The following is a 19424-nucleotide window of genomic DNA, read 5'->3' as shown; positions in this document are numbered from 1 at the left end:
TTATTACCGCTGATATTAGGCATAACGTTACCTTTCCCTAAGGACTGGCCTACCTACCCCGATTGCTTATTAGAGTTCGTATTAGGGCGTTCGCTAAGCTATACCTCCCTCGGAACACGGGTAAAGTAGCTAGAGATACTACACGCAACGTACTTATTGTCCTTGTTCTGTGCCCAATTTGCGACTTTAGGATCCGGGTGTGCTGCTTAATGTTAGCTACGAGGTTATCGGTAAGGCTATTAGTAACGTTACCTACCCTACAAAGTATGTACTAATCCCTAATACTCTTCCTATGTTACTGCTGTCGTAAGTGACTTTATCTAGCTAACAGCTTCCCGAAGGGCTGGGTTCTTGCCGAACTTCTCGTCGATATTGCGAAAGAAGTGAACACGGCATATCATAAGAACATCTCGTAGATGTTCTCGCTAGTCTCCAGCGAGGTTTTAACTAGGGAGTTTAATATCCTCGAGGTATTAACTAAGTCCTACTATTATGTCAGGACGGTACTAAAGGATAAGCTTACGGCTAAGGTTATAGATAGGATTATAGAAAGGATTATTAGCGAGGGTATCCTTAACATTACCTACCTGAATGTTGCTCTCCGGACTAGTCGCTCTTAACACATGCAAAGCCCCGGCCGTGGATATGCCGCTAATAAATCCGCTCCTTACCAAGGACCCGGGCAAGTACATCGAAGACATAATAGAATAGCCGTCGCCAGAATTGGTCCCTACGGAAGTTTCTATATACGCGACAAAGAGGGAAAACTAGAAAAGAATTAGTAACCTTACGGGTGACATTATTACCGAGGTTATGTATAAGGCTATAGGTTATCTTACTGTAGTTGCTTTCGCCTTCGTATGTAAAGAGCACCTCGTTATCTTAGGTAATGCGATGTTCGAGACGTTTAAACGTTATGTCGATCTCGAAAGCGGTCAAACTAGCCCAGATCTAAGCTTAATCGTCGAACATGCACACAACGATCTATTGCTCGAGGTTATCGCTATACCAGATGTCGCGGAGGTATTGCTAAGGTTACTAGTAAGCTAGGGGATAAGGTTATGCATAATATTACGGTTAATCTTACCTTATCGGCTGGCTTTTCCTGCTCTGCCATCTAAACCTGGTGCAGGGTTTGCACCGACCGGCTACCCGGCTATATAAGGACCTTTATCTTACGGATTATACTGCCTACGATATTATTACAGTTCAAAGCATTATAAACATCCTCTAGTGTTTCGACATTATATAACTTAATCTACGCCTTTACGAGAGGGTTAACTCTGAATTTGTCTAATAATGTCAGCTGTAATGCTACATATGATCTCGCTAATGATGCTATACTTGTTATTAAGGTTGGGTCCCTTGTCCTAAGCAAAACGTTCCAGATCTCGTTCCGGATCTGCGTAGGCAGCTTGTTCGGGCCATTTAAAGGATAGTTATATATCCCTTCCGCAACGAGAATTATCGTTAGAGTTCTGTTAAAGTCGAGTAGCACTAGCTATATAAATTTTGCTTAACATAGCACTCGTTGTTAAACAAATTAGCTAACACCGGTAGGATAATACTTTCCTGTAATCTTATTAGCGAGGTCGCTACTAAGGTCGGCAGTGTTGTTATAGGTGACGCTATTAGTAATAACAGCGATGTCCTCACACATAATGTGATCGATAACCTAGTTAATAAGCTTACCGCATGTAAATCTCCGGCACTAGTTGCCCTTATAGGCATAGTACTCGTCTGCCGGTGGTGCAACAGCATAAGGATTGTTAAAGAGCTCGTCGAATCGATTAAGACTAAAGTAACCGTTCGGCGCAAACCACTTATGCATATGCAGAGGTGCCGTGTGGTAGTCGTAGTAGATACACTGGATAGAAGCGCCAAAGTAGTTAAGAACGTTCTGTGATAGAACGTTCTGTGATGACATCTAGGTGCTTAGCTATAACATCAGCCGGGACAGTATGGATGATCTTACCGGTGTTGTATCCTATCGGAAAATCATCGTGCAGGTCGCTAGATAAGGCGTACATGCACGGGAGTTTTGAAAACGGTTGTAAATCGCAGTAAATTCGATGTTAGCACGTGCGCGGTTATCTATAGCCTTATGTGCGGCAGTACCCTGTCGGTTACGGATAGCTCGGTACTACATCTACTCTTGCTCGTCTACATTCGAGTAGAATCAATTAATAACCTCTGGCACGATATGCTCGCAGTGTTTAATACTACTGCACTGTTTTATAAGTCGAAGGACACGAGCGTTTCTAAGGAAAGGGCTTGTCGACATATACGGACCTTTAATCCGCTTGTTCGTATATTAGATCTAGCGATGTTAGCAATAGCATCAACCGTGAGGTCACCCCTAACCCTATCGCCGAGCTTATCGATAATGTCTATACCGCGCCCTGGATCTCCTTTAGGATAATCTTGTCTATAGCTGGTCGGATCTCCGGGATTGCTCGTATATCGATAATATAGCCGATACTATGCGGTGCGGTTCTTAGATATTCGGGAATTAGAACGTAATGTTTAATCTCAAAGGTACGTGTACGTTCGGAGAGGTAGTATAGGATTCGACGTCCCTATTTATCGAAATTAGCCATAATGTCGCGCGTAACCTTATAGATAATATCTAGGGTAACATTAGCTATGACGTCAAGTTACATTTGCGACCCCTTCTACCTGCCTGCCGAAGTCTTGCAATGCCGCGGCTTGTTGTTACTCGATAACCTAATAGGCCGCAGGGTTCTATAGGTTTCGAGAGACAAGAAATAGGTTATAAGGACGCTATGCCGCTATGTTGCAATGTAGGTAATAGAATATGCGATGTCGGTAATAATGTTAATGTAACAGTAAGGATCTCGGGAAGCTCGGCTTACAGTAAAAATCTTTGCATCTAAGTACGGATGTTACCCGCGTTTAGCGCGGATTTACCGAGATTTTAGCGCTGTGAGGTCAGCTACACCCACCGGACCGGTGAGGCTATTCCTCGGCCATGATCACGGCATCGTAAGAGGCACAGCAATTGCGTCTCCCGAGCGCGCATCCCACGCCTTTTCCCGTCGACTCGAAGTGTTGGACCATTGTTTCAACTGGCATTCGACAGGCAAACCATGTCTAGTCTGCGTGGGCAGCCCCGCCATGCAAGGGGTCGATACGCCGCCATCGTTCCCCAGCATGGCAAGGCGCAAGCATTGACGCTGTATCGCAGGTAATTTGAGGTCAAAATGGCGAAAGAAAGGGTTGCTGCAGATTCCGATTCTTTGTGTGGCTTCGACGACATCACGACCGTCTTTGAGAATTACTGACAAAGAGTTCGAGGCTCCCGCGACCATCAAATCGCTAATCGAAGGATCTATCATACGAATGCCGGTCAAGGGGTTACACTCTCCATTGAATGCCGATCGAAGGATCTTGCTCCACGTTTGAATACCAGCCTGGCGCATCCTTCGCCAACATTTGAGTTCGACAGCGGTTGGCTTAATTCTGTTGCCTTGAGAAAAACGCCGACACTGCCCAGGCATACGAATAGGTCGCAGCGTACAGAATCGGACGCACGCGAGTGACCGACCTCACTCCTACGAGGCGCAGAGAGGGCACAACGGTGTGGTTCGCCATGGATCGCATTCCCACGACCTGACCGCAAATTTGTACGGTCCGAGCATCGATCGGGTCCTGGGCTGTTTGCTGTGTTCTCGAGCTTGTCGTTTGCGGAATCCCAAGGCCGAATCTTCTTCGGAGACGTATGGATCTTGTCTACCACGCTGTGACGATAACGAAGGAATAAACTTAGCCACTTCCTTTGGCCCACATGGCTGATCCCGCTACCAAGTTGTCCCACACGATGAGAGAACAAGGCAACAGCCAGGTCTTTGATGTCTTCCGGCGAAAGGTGTCGACATTCCTCGACGAAGAGGAAGTCTGCCACAACGATGCCATGGACCTCAATTACCAGGACGATATGGCAAGCCGCAAGCATTCGCACTCTCTGGTCTACGCAGTGGTGTACCTCCTCGTCGCCGTGCTGGGTATCACAACGACCACAGCTCTCATGCTCAGAGGCTACCACTACCCAGCTCGACTACTCACAATACATATCCTGGCGGCCCTCATCCTCGAAATTGGTGTACAGATTGTACATCATCGACAACTATGGAGAGCACCACGCAATGTTTTGATCGAAGTCGGCCAGAGTGCAAAGCTTCCATGCAAGACTCGGCTCGCCGCAATTGGTCTCAACGTTGTCGAGGCTGTCTGTCTCAGTGGAAGTCTGATATGCGAGTACCAGGCTATGTACCATGTCAAGAGTCTACCAGCTTTGGCGATGCTCTTTGCCCTGCAGATCAATTTGCTGCCTTTGATCATACGGAAACCATCGTGGATGAACTTTGGCACAGGCTGTCTAGGAGCGCTCGGGATCATGTCGATAGTCATCTTCGACCAGCACCTCACTCGACCAAGTCTACTACTGTCTATTGGAGGAGTCCTGCTGGCAGGCTCAGCCCGTGTCCTTCGAAGCTGGGCTGAGCTACTCGACAACGCACCCGATTCATGCTGCCATAAGATCATGGTCCTTCTCGTGGCTCTACCTTGCACGCTCGGCGCACTCATGAACGGAGAGTGGCCGATCTACACCCCCTTCAGCATTATCGCGAATGCGCCGCTCTTCGTGCTTTCAATCGGCTCTGGAGCCGTGCTACTCCGTACGACTGTGTCACTATTTCGTCCCTACGCTGATCACGATGCGTCTGAAGAGACATTCCCACGGAACGAACAAAATCCTGCGGTGTGGGCAATGGTAATATCGAGTCTGATAGCGCTCACGACTACCTTTTTTGGTTTCCAACATACCGTGACGCTCTGGCAGTATGCTGGCTTCGCAACGGCGTTGGTTGCGATGCACCTGCAAAACAGTCCACCGCCGCACGAGCCGCTGTTTACAGACGATGAGTATCGTCTTCTGGACAGCGAGAAGAGCGGTCTGAACCTTGCCTGGCATGAACGACGCAGATCGCTCAGGTTCATATCACTGTTTTGCGCCATACTCCTCGCCTTTCCGACATCAATATACTTCACCGCCGAAGTCCACAGCACAGTGCCGCCACACAGCCTCACCACGGCACATCACCTACCCACAAACTCCACTCTTGATATCGTCATCTCCCGCCACTCCGAAACCTCCGTCCAACTACTCCACCAACTCCACCCCCTCCTCCACCTCCCCGCCCTCGAGCACCGCAATATCCGAGTCCTAGTCTACGACACCAGCGCCACCCACCCCAACGCCTTCAGCGTCGCCCTCCGCGCCGCACTCAACTCTACCGTCGAACTCCACATCGAACCTCGCCCCAACATCGGCCGCGAAGCCGGCGCTTACCTCCACCACATGAGTCAGAATTATGACCGCTTAGCGGACCATACGCTTTTCTTACAAGCCCAAGCGCATGACTTTCAGCAATTGCTGTGGAGATTGGAGAGCCACTTCGTCCCCGAGACGGGCTTCCTGGCGTTCAGCGATAAGCAGCATTTCTGCGAGGACTGCGAGAGGTGCTGGGATCACTCGACGTGGTCGGAGAGGAGGGATGTTCTGGAGAAGGTTATTGGGGAGTCGTGCCGTCCTTTTGCGATGACGTATCGTGGACAATTCCTCGTTTCGAAGAGGAGGATTCAAGCGAGAGGGAGGGCACATTATCAGGACTTGATGAGACTGCTGAGTGATGCTCAAAGTGAGGTACATGGACAAGGATATATCGATCAGCCGTGGATGCCGGGTAAATCGGACATTTTGGACAGTCCGCGGTTGGGCTTCACGTTGGAGAGGACTTGGGGAGCCGTGATGGGGTGTGGGGAGAGGAGGTTGGTGGAGGAGTGTGAGAGTATGCCGGCTGGATGGTTGGGCGGTATGTTGGGAAGAAAGATGGAGGATTTGGAGAAGTGTCAGTGTTTGGATGAGGGTTGAACCTTGGACCCGACCAAGAGATGGACTCCAGCAGCCAGGGAAGGAAGGTCATCAGCTTGGGAATAGCTGCGAGGGAAGCTTTTCATTGAGAAGTGGAGTCTGGGAAGACTGGAGCTTCATAGCAAACCACGATCGAAGTCAGAGCGCCGGACGAGTGCGTGCTTTTCCGCCATGAAACGCGAGCATTGCAAACAGACCAACCGCCAGAGAAACCCAATGCAGGAGACTCACCAGCCGTAGTACTCTGTCAGAAATCCTCCTCACCCACAAAACTACTCCTTCCCGCCCTCCTCAACCACCCGGAAATGCGCCGCAAACATCCTCTCCGGAATCACCCCCTCCAGCACCAAGCCCTTCACGCCCTCCACATCAACCCTCACCCTCAACGCCTTGCTCCCATCTCCCCTCTTCTCACACCCAACCACACTCCCGATAACCTCCACCCCATCCGATCCATCCACCCTCCAAACCTCCATAACCGCCTTCCTCCCCTTCTGCGGCGCTCCGAAAAACACCACCGCCCTCTTCACCTCCCCCTCCCCTTCTTCAGGTGTTGGCATAACTTCAATACTCGCAACAGCCTCTTTTTCCTCCCTCATCCTCAACTTCTCCTCCTCCACTTCCGCCCGTAGCGGCCCGCCCGGAACCCACGCCGTCCCAGCAAACCAACCCTCCTTCCACTGCACTTTCATCACCCTCACATACCCCCCTCCGGGCACGTCTTCTTCCTCAATAACGTCCTCCAACACGATTTTACACTTCAACGCCCCTTCTCTCAGCTTGAGAAAGGGTGGCCCGGGACGACGACCCATGTCGATGGTCGTGAGCATTTTGTTCCATGCGGTTCTGGTGCCGCACGCGGCGTAGGCGGCGTTGATGATGACGGTGGCGTGCGTGGGGGTGTAAGGGTTGGGTTGAAGGGCGGAGAGGGTGTAGGTGTAAGCGGTCGAGGCGAAAGAGGTTATGGACGTGAATGCGCAGGCGTGGGTGGTGGTGAGGATGGGGATTGGGACGGGGAGGCGGGTGTAGGGCATGGTTGCGCGGTGGTTGATGTTGGAAGTTCCGAGCCTGATTTTGGAGCTCCGAGATTGGTGTGGAGTGAAGAAGAGGCCGTTGTGCGCTTGAGGCGGATGCTTCGGTCGGGGTGTCGTTTGTTGGTCGAGGTCTTGAGATTGTGATTTGGTGTCGAAGAGTTGGATGTCTGGAAGACGGTGAAGGCTGCGATTGAAATGAAGAAGATATGCGCCTGTCACTTCATCGTCCACAAGCTGGAAAGGACTTCGTATTGTCGCAAAAAGCTCGTGTAACCACGCTAGCGCACAAGCTCCGTCAGTTCAGTCAGGTGCCGCACTCACTTCATCACTTCGTCACAACAGCAGTGTCCGTGGTTATTCGGTTCACATCAGGTGTCATGAGTATTGGTATCGAGGATTGCAGTGATGTCCGTTACCAGAGTGGCCTTCATCGTCTAAGCCCGTGGCGAGCTCCGGTGTGTGCGCTAGCGCGGAAAGGGAAGTGAGGTGAAGTGAAGTGAATGCAAACGAGCTTAGCTTTTCATTTCGAGCAAACGCTGCAGACAGACGGACATGATCACTTTCAGCGGAGACGAATGACCAGCCTCAGTCGGAGACACACGCGCATTGGTATAGCTACTGCGGGGCCAGCATTGCGACTACGAGCCCATACCCGCGGCAGATCGAATGGACGAACGCAGCGCAAAAGAATAGCCATATGTCTGCGACGCCGTCGAGGTCAGGCCTCCAATAGAGTGAGATGTAAGTAGACCCAAACGAAGCACAAGCACAAGCACAACCGCAGTAAGAGGAAGGCATTCTTGTCGACGACTCAATTCTCGTTCTATTATCCGCCTGTCTGTTATCATTATCCAATCCCCAACGAAAAAAACACATTAGGGTATCTCATCTCTCCTCTCCATCGCGCCAGTCTGTATCTATTCCGAAAGCCCAAATGCGACCAGATGGCAGTTCCAATCCAAGCCTGTTGATCATGTCTTATTCGTACAGTTCGCAGTCTCGCAGTTCCCAAGCGCCGTTTGTGTCCAAGATCCCGAGTTCCAAAGACTTTTCCGTTCTCATGTCCGAAGTCTTCAATTTTTCATGCTTATAAACCATGCCAATGAATGCTGTGCGAATACCCCTCGAACCTGTTTTCATAACCGAGAGCAGGAACAGTCCCTTCCCGTTAATCGTGACATGCTCGCCGTCGTGTGCCTCTTCTGTTGCGCGATCTCACATAATAACCTGCGAAATTCATCAGCATCGCTCTTACCAACATCAAACTCAACAGGATGAAGGGCAGACTTACACATTCCTTGTCCTGATTATGCGCCGGAACGCCCATCTCCTCGAACGTCTTGGGTCCCTTACCCGGCCCACCGTTTCCACCACCATTTCCACCGCTCGGCGGTGCGGGCGATGCAGCCGGACGACTACTCAACCTATCCTTTCCGCCCCTCCCACCAGCGGTCGGCTTGGCACTCGCTCTTCCGCCCGCATTAATAGCGCTGACAGCACTCGCAGCAGAAGTATGACTACTCCCACCCGCGCTACTGCCCAACGAACTGACCTGGCTATTCCTTGAACTTCCACTCGCACTCGCACCGCTGCCATTCAGATTCGGCGTGCTGGCAGCGGCAGCATCGTTGGTACCGACGATTTGACTAGCAGACACCCAGCTCTTCCTCCTCGTCCTCGATGGCTTCTCCTTATTCCACGTCGGATCGGTGACGGGTGGACGTGTATCAGCCGGCGCCGCGAAGCCGATGTCTGGCACGGGCGTTTGGGACGAGTGAGGACGTAGACGAGCGGGTTGGAGGCTTGTTGTGCTGGAATTGGCGAGGGCGAGGTGTTGCAAATTCGGAGGCCCTGAGGTGATGCGTTGGCCGGCGGGAAGAGGGCGGAGACCACCAGGCGCTGGGCTGAAAGCGGGAGTTGGAGGGCCAGAGGAGAGGTGCGGGGTGGAAGCGTGGCGTTGCTCGTAGGGCCGGAGGTGCGGAGCGGAGGCGTTGTTGGCGGGAGGATACATTGGGGAGTTGGGATACATAGGGCGAGCGGAGTTGGGTGGGAGGGAGGCGTTGGAGGCCATGCCTTGGTCTGGGTGGAATGTGAAGGCGGGAGTGGAGGCGGAGTGAGTGCGAGGGTCGTTGGAGTAGACTGTGGTCGCGGCGCGAGGAGCCAGAGGTTGCACGTTGAAGAAACCGCCAGCGGGACCGCCGCCGATGCGCGGTGGGCCTTCACTCGTCGGGTATGGAGCGACGGAGGCTGGACGAGGATCGAAGCGTGGTGGGTTGTTGTCTTCGGGGTAGGGAGTGGTGCCACGAGGATGAAGTGGCGAGGCAGCAGCAGCGGCGTGGGCATACGGAGGGTACGCCGCCGCGTATTGAGGTTGTTGCTCAGGGACTTGTGACAGAGAGGGTTCTTGCTTCTGCCGGAAGCGTTCAGGTCGTTGAGCCGCACGCATAGAGTCATGCTGAGATCTGATGCGGTGGATGGCGACATTTTCATGATCCTTCTTCGACAAGACGTTCTTCTTGGCGAGACCGTCAAGCCGACTTTTGGCGTCCTCATTCCCATGCTTCGCGGCCTTCTCATACCACTCTTCCGCCTTCTCCAGATTGACGGGAACGTGCATGCCAATCTCATGGAAGTATCCCAGCGCGAACTCCGCAGTAGGCAGACCCGTCTGCGCCGCTCGTTCAGCATAGGTATACGCCAACTCCTCGTTCTTGGGGAAGATTTTGTCCGCTCCGACGAGGAACCACTTGCTCAACGCCATATCAGCATCCGCCTCGCCTTGCTTCGACGCCAGAGCGTTGTAATGCATCGACAAGGCCGGGTCGAAGTCACAACCCAGCGCTCCCAACTCATACATTGAGCCGAGCTTGGCCTGCGCTTTGGCGAATTTCATATATGCCGCCTTTTCGATATTCTCTCTCGCAAGCTTCTCATCGTACGGCAGGAGGTGATCCGGCACTTCAATCTGCGGCAGTTGTCTCGCCAGCAGCATGCCATACACATACGCTCCTTGCGCGGCATTCTCATCCGCCGCACCGGCCGACTGTCTGATCAAGTCGATTCCTTTCCCGAAGTCCTGCTGTTGTCCATGTTGTCCTCTCAACGTCATCATGCCCAACCGATAGCAAGAAGCTGCATCACCCGCTTCCACCCCGCGATGATAGTGTCGCAGCGCTTTGGCAGGGTCATTATACGACTCGTACAGCATTCCAATTCGGTATTCAGCTCGTGCGAAACCTCTATCCGCCGCGCGGGAGTAGCACCGAAACGCCTCTTTCTTGTCCTCCCGCTGGCCATATCTTCCCCATTCCAACCACATCCCTCGTAGAAACTCTGCTCGCGGGTGGTGTTGATCAGCGAGGAACGTGACGATGTTCATGGCGTCTTGTTTGAGTTGGTGTTCGATGCGAGGGGTGACGGGGCGTGCTTGGGAGGGTTTCGCGGCAGCGAAACGGTCGGCTTCGTCGGAGCAGACGCCTGTGTAGACGAGGGCGTCGGTGGCCCAGGCGAGCTGCATGTCCGGATCGTTGGAGTTGAGGACGGGAATGCGGGCATTTTCGAGGCGGGCTTCAAGTTCGTCGTCGGAGGGTGGGACGTTGGGAGGAGGGTTGACGAGCTTGGGGAAGGGCGAGAGGTGCGGAGGACTGATCTCTTGCAGTGCGGTCGAGTACGGACGGGAGACGATCGAGTCCGGGCGAGGAGGGTCGAAAGTCGAGTTCCGGCTGAGGTCCATGTTGTTTAAGCCGTCGGCGATCTGGTTGCTCATTTCTGGATTGATGCGTTGCGGTTCGGGAGCTTGGAGAGGAGGAGCGATGTGTGGCATGTAGAACTCGTCGTCGCCGGGCATAAAGGTCGCGGACATGACCGTCTCCCGGCCACCACTACCTCGAGGATCGCTCCAGGACATGGTGGGCAAGGTGGTGGTGATATGAGCCGGAGGGAGAGAGTACCAGGAGGATGTCGTCGATGCTCACTGCCGGCGGAGAGATGTCGTCGGCGGAGATCGATCCAAGGGGGTGGAGATGTGCTCTCTGTGATCTGATCGACGTGCTGTGTCTGTTCCGCCGAGGGGTCTGTCGAGAGTGAGGGAGCAGGAGAGAGAGGGAGACTGGAGTCTAGTTGCCGGCAGCTATTCTTAGGTGACGTCTCCCATTCTCCGTGTGTCAAAGCTGGAGATTTGTCTTCGAGAAGGGGTTCAGGTGAGGTGTCGTGTCGTGTCGTGGAGGATCAAGGATACATGTTGTTGATTCTGCGACACAAGACAATCCCAAGTCCCAAACACCAGTGACGTATTGCGGCTTTATATCAGGTACAGAATCCATCGCTGACCCTGCCCGAAAGCTCCCTTCAAATCTCTCGTGAATGGAGCTATCCATTGCTTATTGAATGTGACCATCAAATTGAACCATGTGTCCATCAATTTGCCGTGTCTGATATTCAGGAGAGACATCACACGGATCACACGCCCATGACAAGGAAGGCGTCCCGCTCAGCCTCGTCTCAGCCATTCCATTCCATGCGTCCTCTGTTTCTATTCTCGACCGCCACGTGGGCGGGCCAGCTCAACGTCAACTGCCCTCGAGCGAAGACAACGGCTGTGATGGAATGGGAGGCGAGATGCCTCTCGACGCAAGACAATAGCTGTCGAAGGAGGTCAAATGTCTCTCCTAGCATATCATCGGACCGTACAGTCGGTGGACCAGAAGCATGAAGCAGCGATCGACCTCGGGAGAAGTTACCAATGCCCTCGGGCCAATACAGATCCGGGAGGCTGTCGGTATCTGCCCGGAGAGAGCACCGATTGAGCTTGTCAAGATGCACTACTTCGTACTACCCGTATGCAGTTCACAGTCTGTAGACTCCCAACCCAGATACTCAGCCAGCTAGGCTCCGTTGACCTTTATTTCCCAAAATACAATTTGGATAAGTATATACAATGAAATGCAAAGAGATCTATCCATCCTTCTCACGCCCGACTACTCGACCTCCGAACCCACTCTCCCGTCCTCCCCACATCAACTCCCCTCCCACTCCTCGCAAATGGCACAAGATCACTACTCGCCCTTCCAGCGATCCCTCCTCCGGGACCCACCATCCCGCTAATCCTCTTCTCCCTCCCTTCCTCCACCGCCCTGGCAACCTCGCCATCACTAATCCGCCACCCACTCGCCGTACCAACACTCGCGGAACTCCCCGGCCTCATTCCCATCGTCGGTGAAGACACCCTCCCTTCCTTCGACCGACCGGATAACCCCAGACTGTGCATGAGACCCGATGAACGCATACTGCTTCGGCGGGATGGCGGGCGTTGACCAGGTTCCGCGGAATTGAGGGAATTGAGGCGGGGAACGATGGGCGGTTCTGCAGGTGCGTCGTCGTCGACTGTTTCGCTGATGCGGCGTTGGGATTCCTCGAAGATGGTGGGACTGCGGGCTCGATCGTCGGAACGGGCGAAGGTTACGCTGGAGCGGAGGCTGTTGTGGCGTTTTACGGATTGGACGGTGGCGACGAGGGCGGGAGAAGGGGCGCGGGAGGCGTTGAAGAGAGGAGCGGGGACGGCGGAGTCGGAGTCCGAGTCGGAGAAGGCGATGTCATTGTGGGTTGGTTTGGGTGGGCTGTCGGCGCGGGGTCGGGAGGAGGAAGTCGGTTTGGTGGGACTTTGAGCGCCTTGTCGGGAGGAGGATGTCAAGCGTGATAGACCGGAGAAGCGTTTGGTTTTGGGTTGGAGTGGAGCTGGTACAGCGCCGGGGAGGGGAGATGGACCGCGTGAGATACCTGGGGGAGGACAGGCCAAGTCGGAGTCGTAGTCGGAGTCGGAAATGTAGGCAGCAGGTGGGAAGATGAGTGGTGAGGGACTGCGATCTTCTTGTCGTGAGCCTGCTGATATGCGGAGACCGGAAGAGCGTTTCTCTTGTCGTGATGTCGAAGTCGGAAGAGGCGACGGACCTCGAGCGACGGATGGTGGCAATGCGCTGTCGGAATCCTCATCACTGGAATGAGGACGGAGAGATGAAGTGCGGGAGACTTCCTGTCGAGACCCTGCTCCTACTCGCAATGCGGACAGACCCGACAGGCGCTTCTCCTTCCTGATCGGACCTACCATTGCTGGTGATGGACCTCTCGATATGGGTGGTGGCATGGCTCCATCAGATTCTTCGTCCTCCTCCTCGATGCGAATGTGACCGTCTCCTCGCCTTGACTCTCCGATGCTGCTCAAAGCTGACCACCTCTTTTCCCTCTTCGATGGAAGACTTAGCGAAGGCGAAGGACCTCTGATGATTGGTGGTGGTGGAAGTGCTGTGTCTACGTCGTCGAAACTGATCTTGGCAGCGGACGGGCTCGGCTGAGTGAAGCCATCTCCCGGTAGGAATGCGCCAGGTGAGTGCGGAATTTGCTCTACAGCTTCCATTGGTGTCGTCCTCTCATCTCCTTCTTCACGATCACTCGCGTAGACAAATGGCGATTGTGGTGATGGCGTGAATCTTCTTGGTGGTATCACCGGCCGTGAAATGTCTTTCGAGCGTGTCTGGAAAGCCGAGGCGATGAACTGTCGCGGCGTTTGTGGCTTCCTTTGCAAAGAGTCGAGAGATCCAGATTTTGAGAACCTCGATCTGGCAGACGCGGGTGGCTTTTCCGTTTCGAATGTGTCGCCGGTGAAGGTTGGGGAAGTAGGACTGTTGAATGTGAATAAAGAAATGAGTCGAGAAGGACGGTTGGATCGAGAGCGTCCTGTACTGCGCGTACGTCCCCCGTGTCCGAAATAATTAAGAATCTGTAGCGAAGGTCAGTCAAGGCAGAATGACGCACCGATTCCAGTGATACTCACCGCAGGCATGCAGCAGCAGATCTGGCTGACATTCGCTTCGATGATGGCAATGAGATAGAAGTGGCTGTAGTAACGGGATGGGTTGGACCGATCCGAGATGTTGTTGATGTAGGCAAATCTCGCAAGGCCGCTGGCAAGAACGACGAGTCCAACGACGTACGTCGAGGCAACACTGTCGAGTAAGTCAGTATTGCTGTCTTCCGAACATGACAAGAAGGTGGCTGTACCCGAACTTCTCCATCCCAGACATGCTCGACTTTAGCAACTTCGAGATCGGCAGAAGCGCAACGATCAAATCAAACACGACGATGACTGCTGAGGAAGCCCAAAGCCAGTCTTGCTGATCAATGCAACTGCCTTGTACGGCATCTTTGAGGTGTGCTTCCACCAGCTTCGTATCCTCGATCCGTTTCCATGCATAGCTGGTGGGTGAACATTGAGCGACGGCCACGATTTGGAAGACGACGTATCCGAGCGAGAGCGACACCAGCGCTCCCAAGCAAAAGGATCGGAACCAGGTCGCTGCATTCCAGATGCGCAGGTAGGCGGACACCAAGGAGACTTTTGTGAAGAAAACGACCGGTGTCCAGAGAATGCCGGCAATATAGAGCCACTAGAATAGCAACGTCAGCTTTCGACTGAGACGACAGCCACGAGGGGAATCAACGCACATATAGCACGTCTTTGAAGTCGTTCAAGTCAAGACCCCAGATGTCCCGTCCAGTTCCTCCCTGAACTGCGAGAGCCTGGCTAGCCGTCAAGGCGACCAAGAACGGATATGCCAGGATCGCAGCATAGTCGTCCCACCAATATCCATGTCCGCCAACACGAGTCCATCGAGCGACCAAGCGAGCGATTGTAGAGATCGTTGCGAGGCCGAACAGTGCATATGCAACCCCAGAGAGTGTTGCGCCTCGACTCTTGACCGGCGTCTTGCATATCTTCGCCCGAGTACCCGAGTAGTAGAATTGATCGCTGAAAGGGCACTCATCGAGGCAAGCAGAGATGTCGGCCTGAAGCGGTTTGCTCGAACAGAAGCATGTATCGTTATTCGTGCATCGATACGAAGAAAGGACTCGGGTGGTGCAGGTTGTCTAGATGAGTGTGGTCAGCTATTAATGCCAGTACACGCTGTGACCTTGGTTCAGTCAACGTACGCCGCATGATGATAGATTGGCCGTCTCGATGCCCGCAGGGTTGATAACCTGCACTGCCGCAACGCTTGTGCATGCAACAATTGCCAAATAGCACATCAGCCCGCCGCGGAGCATCATCGTGAAGTACAAGCCGCCTCTCGGCGCTTGAAGAAATGAAATGAGATCAGATATTGAACGCTGACATTAAGAGAAGAGTAAGAACCGAACAATCGGTAGAGACGAGCAACCAGGATACTTCTCCGTCAAGCTGTCAAAGAGTATCGCCTCCCTGCAGGTTGTTTAGTTCTCATGCGAATCATGTCTGGCATGCGCCAGTGTGAACGAGGCGGCAACTAGCCTATCGATGTGGAGGAAGGTGCTCAGGGAGTTGGGCCGAAAGTCAAGAGCCGCTGCACGGTCCCTGACACACGCAGTAGTAGCTTGCCCTGTCCATGAATGCGGAGCAGGCAGGCCTGATCATCATGCCGGTGGTATGGTAGCGAATATGCGATGTGTACCCCAGACGCTTGATGGTCGCGATGGCTGCTGCGGTTGCTGTCATCATTGGCATGCTCCTCGATTGCTGCTGAAAGCAAAGACATCGATCAGACGAAAGTTGATCTGTCGACTCGCTAGTCGTGAAGGAGGTCAAGTCGGATCTGCCAATCTAGCGACTAGCCGCATTTCTTCTCACGAGGCCCGATGGCAGGATGCATGTGACAGCTGGGCAGCCTCGCCGTGTCAATCTGACTGATTGAACCTTTTCACCTTGGTGCCCTCGATCATGGAGACCACAAGGGTGTTCTGGTCTTTATTACACCACGGTGTCGCCGTTCTCGTCTACAACTTTGCATCGCTTTCAATTGATCACACCAATCGCAACGGAGCACAATACCGACGGGATTGTAGATGATGTGGTGGGCCCGCACACGTCGGACCGGCACACGTCGGACCGGCACCGGCGCGACTCATGGGCGCCGCTTGCGATCGCTTTCGTCCATGTTCCTGTAGATGAGGGTTATGATCGTCCCGTCGGCACTCAATTTTTGATCTTGTCGTCGCTGTTCATGGCTATGAAATAGCAAACAGTCTGTTGATGAGACACCAGCGAGGCTCTGAATGAAGACGTCGATGAGAAGAATTGGAGAAGATGGATGTCAAAGGCAAGAAGCTCTCGACCGCTAGCGCGGCTGACTAATCGCCACGCCTTCTACTGGCAGCCCAGGTTTCGCACTTCGAGATCTGTGACCACATCCTACCAACGCAAGAGCAAAGACTGATGCATGGATGGCGCGCATCCGCCCTGTACATCCAACGATGATTTCAAAATAAAAGGCGCCGCGTCTCGCAAAGACAAGCAAACCACTAAACCCACCGAGCGTATCAATGGAGGCGACATCTGCACGATATGCTTGGATCCCATATCCGAGCGCGCAGTGGCAACGCCCTGCAATCACTTGACTTTCGACTTCCTCTGCCTGGTCTCGTGGCTGCAAGAGCAGACGACTTGTCCGCTATGCAAAGCTGAAGTGAAGGAAGTGCAGTATGATTGGCGAAGTACGACGGATTGGAAGACGTACCACGTTTCAAAGCCGAAGGCTCAGGCTGGACCCAGTACTGCGGCAAATCTCAGTGCCAGGCGGAATGCTGCTCGCCGACGGGATTTGGCTCCTCCGCCTCTTGTGGACACTGATCCGACTCTCGAACGAAGACGAGGTGTCTACCGCAACAGGACACCATGCCTGCACGTCGGCGGCAACTCCATTTCCGGGTATGTCGACTTCACTGCCGCCGAGTTTTCCACATCTTCCATTCTTCAATCCCGCGCGCGGACGTTCCTCCGCCGAGAACTGCAAGTCTTCACTTTCCTCGATCACAACCCCCGAGCTGGCAGTAGGGACTATTTGATGGAATACATCGTGGCGATATTGCGGTCGAATGAAGTCAAAGGTAGCGACGGCAAGGCGGAGGAATTGGCCGGCGAGTTCTTGGGAAGGGAGAACGCGAGGTTGTTATTGCATGAGTTGGAGGCTTGGCTGAGGAGTCCGTGTCTTCGACTGAGGGAGTGGGATGGTGTGGTGCAGTATCGGGATGAAGGGCAAGGGAGGTCGAAGGACCATGGCTGAGACGTGGCCGGCTTTCGATATTCTGTCTTGCACCGGCTCAAGTCCATGGTATCGGACGGCCTCGTCCTTCATTCTCTCTAGCTTCACCGCTCGAACATCTCACGAAAATGCTGCGTGACGTCACCAGTCGTAACCGCCTGCAATCCGTCAACGCACATCACTCGCGTAAGGTACCTGACTTCAGCACCAAACGAGATCAACAACATTTCAACATCATCATGGCAGAAGTCGCAGCAGGACTCGTAGTCGCAGAAGAGGTGGTCTCGACCACCGTTCAGGCTGGTGCAGCCACATACGCCGTGGCAAAGCCAACGATGCCGCTAAAGGCGACCTTCACCCAAATCGCTGCCGCCAAGGACGAAGAAACAAGGTCAAACATCTTGCCCATGGCCTGTCATAAGCCTACAACTGACCGCATGTCAGACAAGTCTTGACTCGCTCCGATCACTCCGTCACGATCATCAAGGACAAAGCCTACATCTTCGGCGGCATCACCACAGACGGCAAACTCGCCAGCAACGAGATCCACAGCGTGGACTTCTCATCAAACGAAACACCTTCATCAGCAGAGTACATCCTTCTTCCGGCTGTTCCCGACATCAAAGACCAACCCGTACCCTCCGCACGAACCAAACATGCCGCCTGTCACTTCAATGTCTGCCTCGCAGTCTTCGGCGGGCAAGACACTTCTGGCGCGCTTGTTGACCAAGATCCCGTCATCTGGCTCTACGTGACTGGAAAGTCTGCTTGGGAAACCATCCGCTCCCAGGACTCTTCCGTCGCGCCAGTGCAACGATACGGAGCGAGTCTCTTCAATGCCTCCAACAATCTCGTTCTATACGGCGGCTTCGACAAGGACGACCAACCACTGAAAGATGTCTGGCACTTCTCCTACACATCCAGATCTTGGACTCCCCTCCCCAGTGCGCCCGTCGATACTTCCAACGCCGCGTATTCCGACGGCTCTCTATACCTCATCTCTTCCGCCGACACCATGAGCTCAGAAGTTCACGCCCTTGATATATCCAACCCAGAAAAGCCTGGTTCATGGACGACCACAACCTTCCCAACCAACCCTCTCGCCCCGGGTCCTCGTCCGCGCGTGGGAGGTGGACTTCTCCCAATCTCGACCGGCTATGGACGAAACTACCTCCTCTACTTCTTCGGCGCAAGACAGAACCCTGCAACCAACGAGACCTCCGACCCAGAAGAGACGAGTGCACCAACTCAATGGTCTGACGCCTGGACTTACCAAGCTCCATCGACCAAACCCGCCGTGAGACCTACTCGTTCCATCTCCGAAGCGCTGAAGCCGTCGGCTATCAAGGACGCCATCAGAGAGAAGCTGGGCTACGACAGTGGAGAGAAGAGTTGGTGTGAAGTAGAAGTCAAACTGCCGGAGATTCTCGGTGAAGGCGATGGGCAAGGGAAGATTCACCCGGGACCGAGAATGCATTTCGGATGTGACTTTGTTGGCAATGAGGTGGCGGGTGCGAAGGTGGTTATTTGGGGCGGTGTGAATGCTAAGGGAGACAGGGAGGGGGATGGATGGGTGATTTCTTTGGAATGAGAGGAGGTGAAAGTATCGAAGTCACGGGCAATGGCACAGAGCCGATCCAGCGAGAGACGTTGGCAGTGCCGCCATACGCACCAAAGTGAACCAGTAAGCATTCATCAGCACAATACTCCGTGCCTGCCAGGTTCCCGTCTAAGGTATCGTGATTAGATCAGCCGTCCTGCCACACATGAACCTTGCCCTCCTCGTTGAGTTTCAACCCGTGCTGCTGTAATCATCTATCATCCTCGTCGATGTCATTCCCAGACGACGCAACTGACACCAGAATCATCATGCTCACCGCCACGCAGTCAAACACACATCTTCGCACATCCTCCCACTTCATCGCAGTGCTCCGAGAGACCCCTCCAAGCTCTTGTCAGCTTTGCCCTGATCTAAATCTGCGACTTCCCCATTCATCCTAGCACTATTCGGTTCCCACCCCATCCTGGTCAAGTCCGCCTCAAACCTTCCCACAACGCGTCTTCCCATCCGCACATCCGAAATGCAGCCCATCTTCCTCCTTCCCTTCCCTTCACCATCGACCTCGGAAACATATCTCAAACCATGCGGTCGAGCTACAAGAATGCACAGGAGTGTTCGAAATCGCTGTGCAACTGCTGGAAGTTGAAAGAGCAAGGATAAGGCTGCACGACCTCCACGCGATCCCAGTCACGAGTAGCGCGCGCTGGACGTGCGGGATTTGAGTTTCGGTATGAAGCTGGCAGTTTGGTCGGCACCGCTTGGAAGAAGTTGGAACGGTTGGACGCCTCACTTTTCGGGTCGGAAGA

At 53.7% G+C, this 19424-nt stretch overlaps 5 protein-coding genes across 5 annotated transcripts; 3 read left to right on the top strand and 2 right to left on the bottom strand.

The window, feature by feature from the left end:
* Window positions 1-5570: 5570 nt before the first annotated feature.
* MYCGRDRAFT_106096 (uncharacterized protein) lies at window positions 5571-6232 on the top strand (the record flags this gene model as incomplete). Its single annotated transcript, XM_003848627.1, has 1 exon — window positions 5571-6232. The coding sequence occupies one exon, from the start codon at window positions 5624-5626 to the stop codon at window positions 5954-5956; it is 333 nt and encodes a 110-aa protein (XP_003848675.1).
* A 1926-nt stretch (window positions 6233-8158) lies between these two features.
* MYCGRDRAFT_49322 (uncharacterized protein) lies at window positions 8159-10723 on the bottom strand (the record flags this gene model as incomplete). Its single annotated transcript, XM_003848268.1, has 2 exons — window positions 8159-8457; window positions 8881-10723. The coding sequence occupies 2 exons, from the start codon at window positions 10721-10723 to the stop codon at window positions 8159-8161; spliced, it is 2142 nt and encodes a 713-aa protein (XP_003848316.1).
* A 1233-nt stretch (window positions 10724-11956) lies between these two features.
* On the bottom strand, window positions 11957-15090 carry MYCGRDRAFT_96548 (uncharacterized protein; the record flags this gene model as incomplete). The annotated part of the gene is made up of 5 exons (XM_003848267.1): window positions 11957-13762; window positions 13817-13988; window positions 14044-14429; window positions 14488-14910; window positions 14974-15090. The coding sequence occupies 5 exons, from the start codon at window positions 15088-15090 to the stop codon at window positions 11957-11959; spliced, it is 2904 nt and encodes a 967-aa protein (XP_003848315.1).
* Window positions 15091-16679: 1589 nt separating this feature from the next.
* On the top strand, window positions 16680-17154 carry MYCGRDRAFT_76741 (uncharacterized protein; the record flags this gene model as incomplete). Its single annotated transcript, XM_003848628.1, has 1 exon — window positions 16680-17154. One exon carries the CDS (start codon window positions 16860-16862, stop codon window positions 17076-17078), a length of 219 nt encoding a protein of 72 aa, XP_003848676.1.
* A 129-nt stretch (window positions 17155-17283) lies between these two features.
* On the top strand, window positions 17284-18649 carry MYCGRDRAFT_76739 (uncharacterized protein; the record flags this gene model as incomplete). Its single annotated transcript, XM_003848629.1, has 2 exons — window positions 17284-17448; window positions 17502-18649. 2 exons carry the CDS (start codon window positions 17297-17299, stop codon window positions 18646-18648), a joined length of 1299 nt encoding a protein of 432 aa, XP_003848677.1.
* Window positions 18650-19424: the final 775 nt, after the last annotated feature.

Source organism: Zymoseptoria tritici, chromosome 11 (assembly GCF_000219625.1).
Source record: "Zymoseptoria tritici IPO323 chromosome 11, whole genome shotgun sequence".
NCBI lineage: Eukaryota > Fungi > Ascomycota > Dothideomycetes > Mycosphaerellales > Mycosphaerellaceae > Zymoseptoria > Zymoseptoria tritici.
This window is presented reverse-complemented; position numbering and strand designations above follow the sequence as displayed.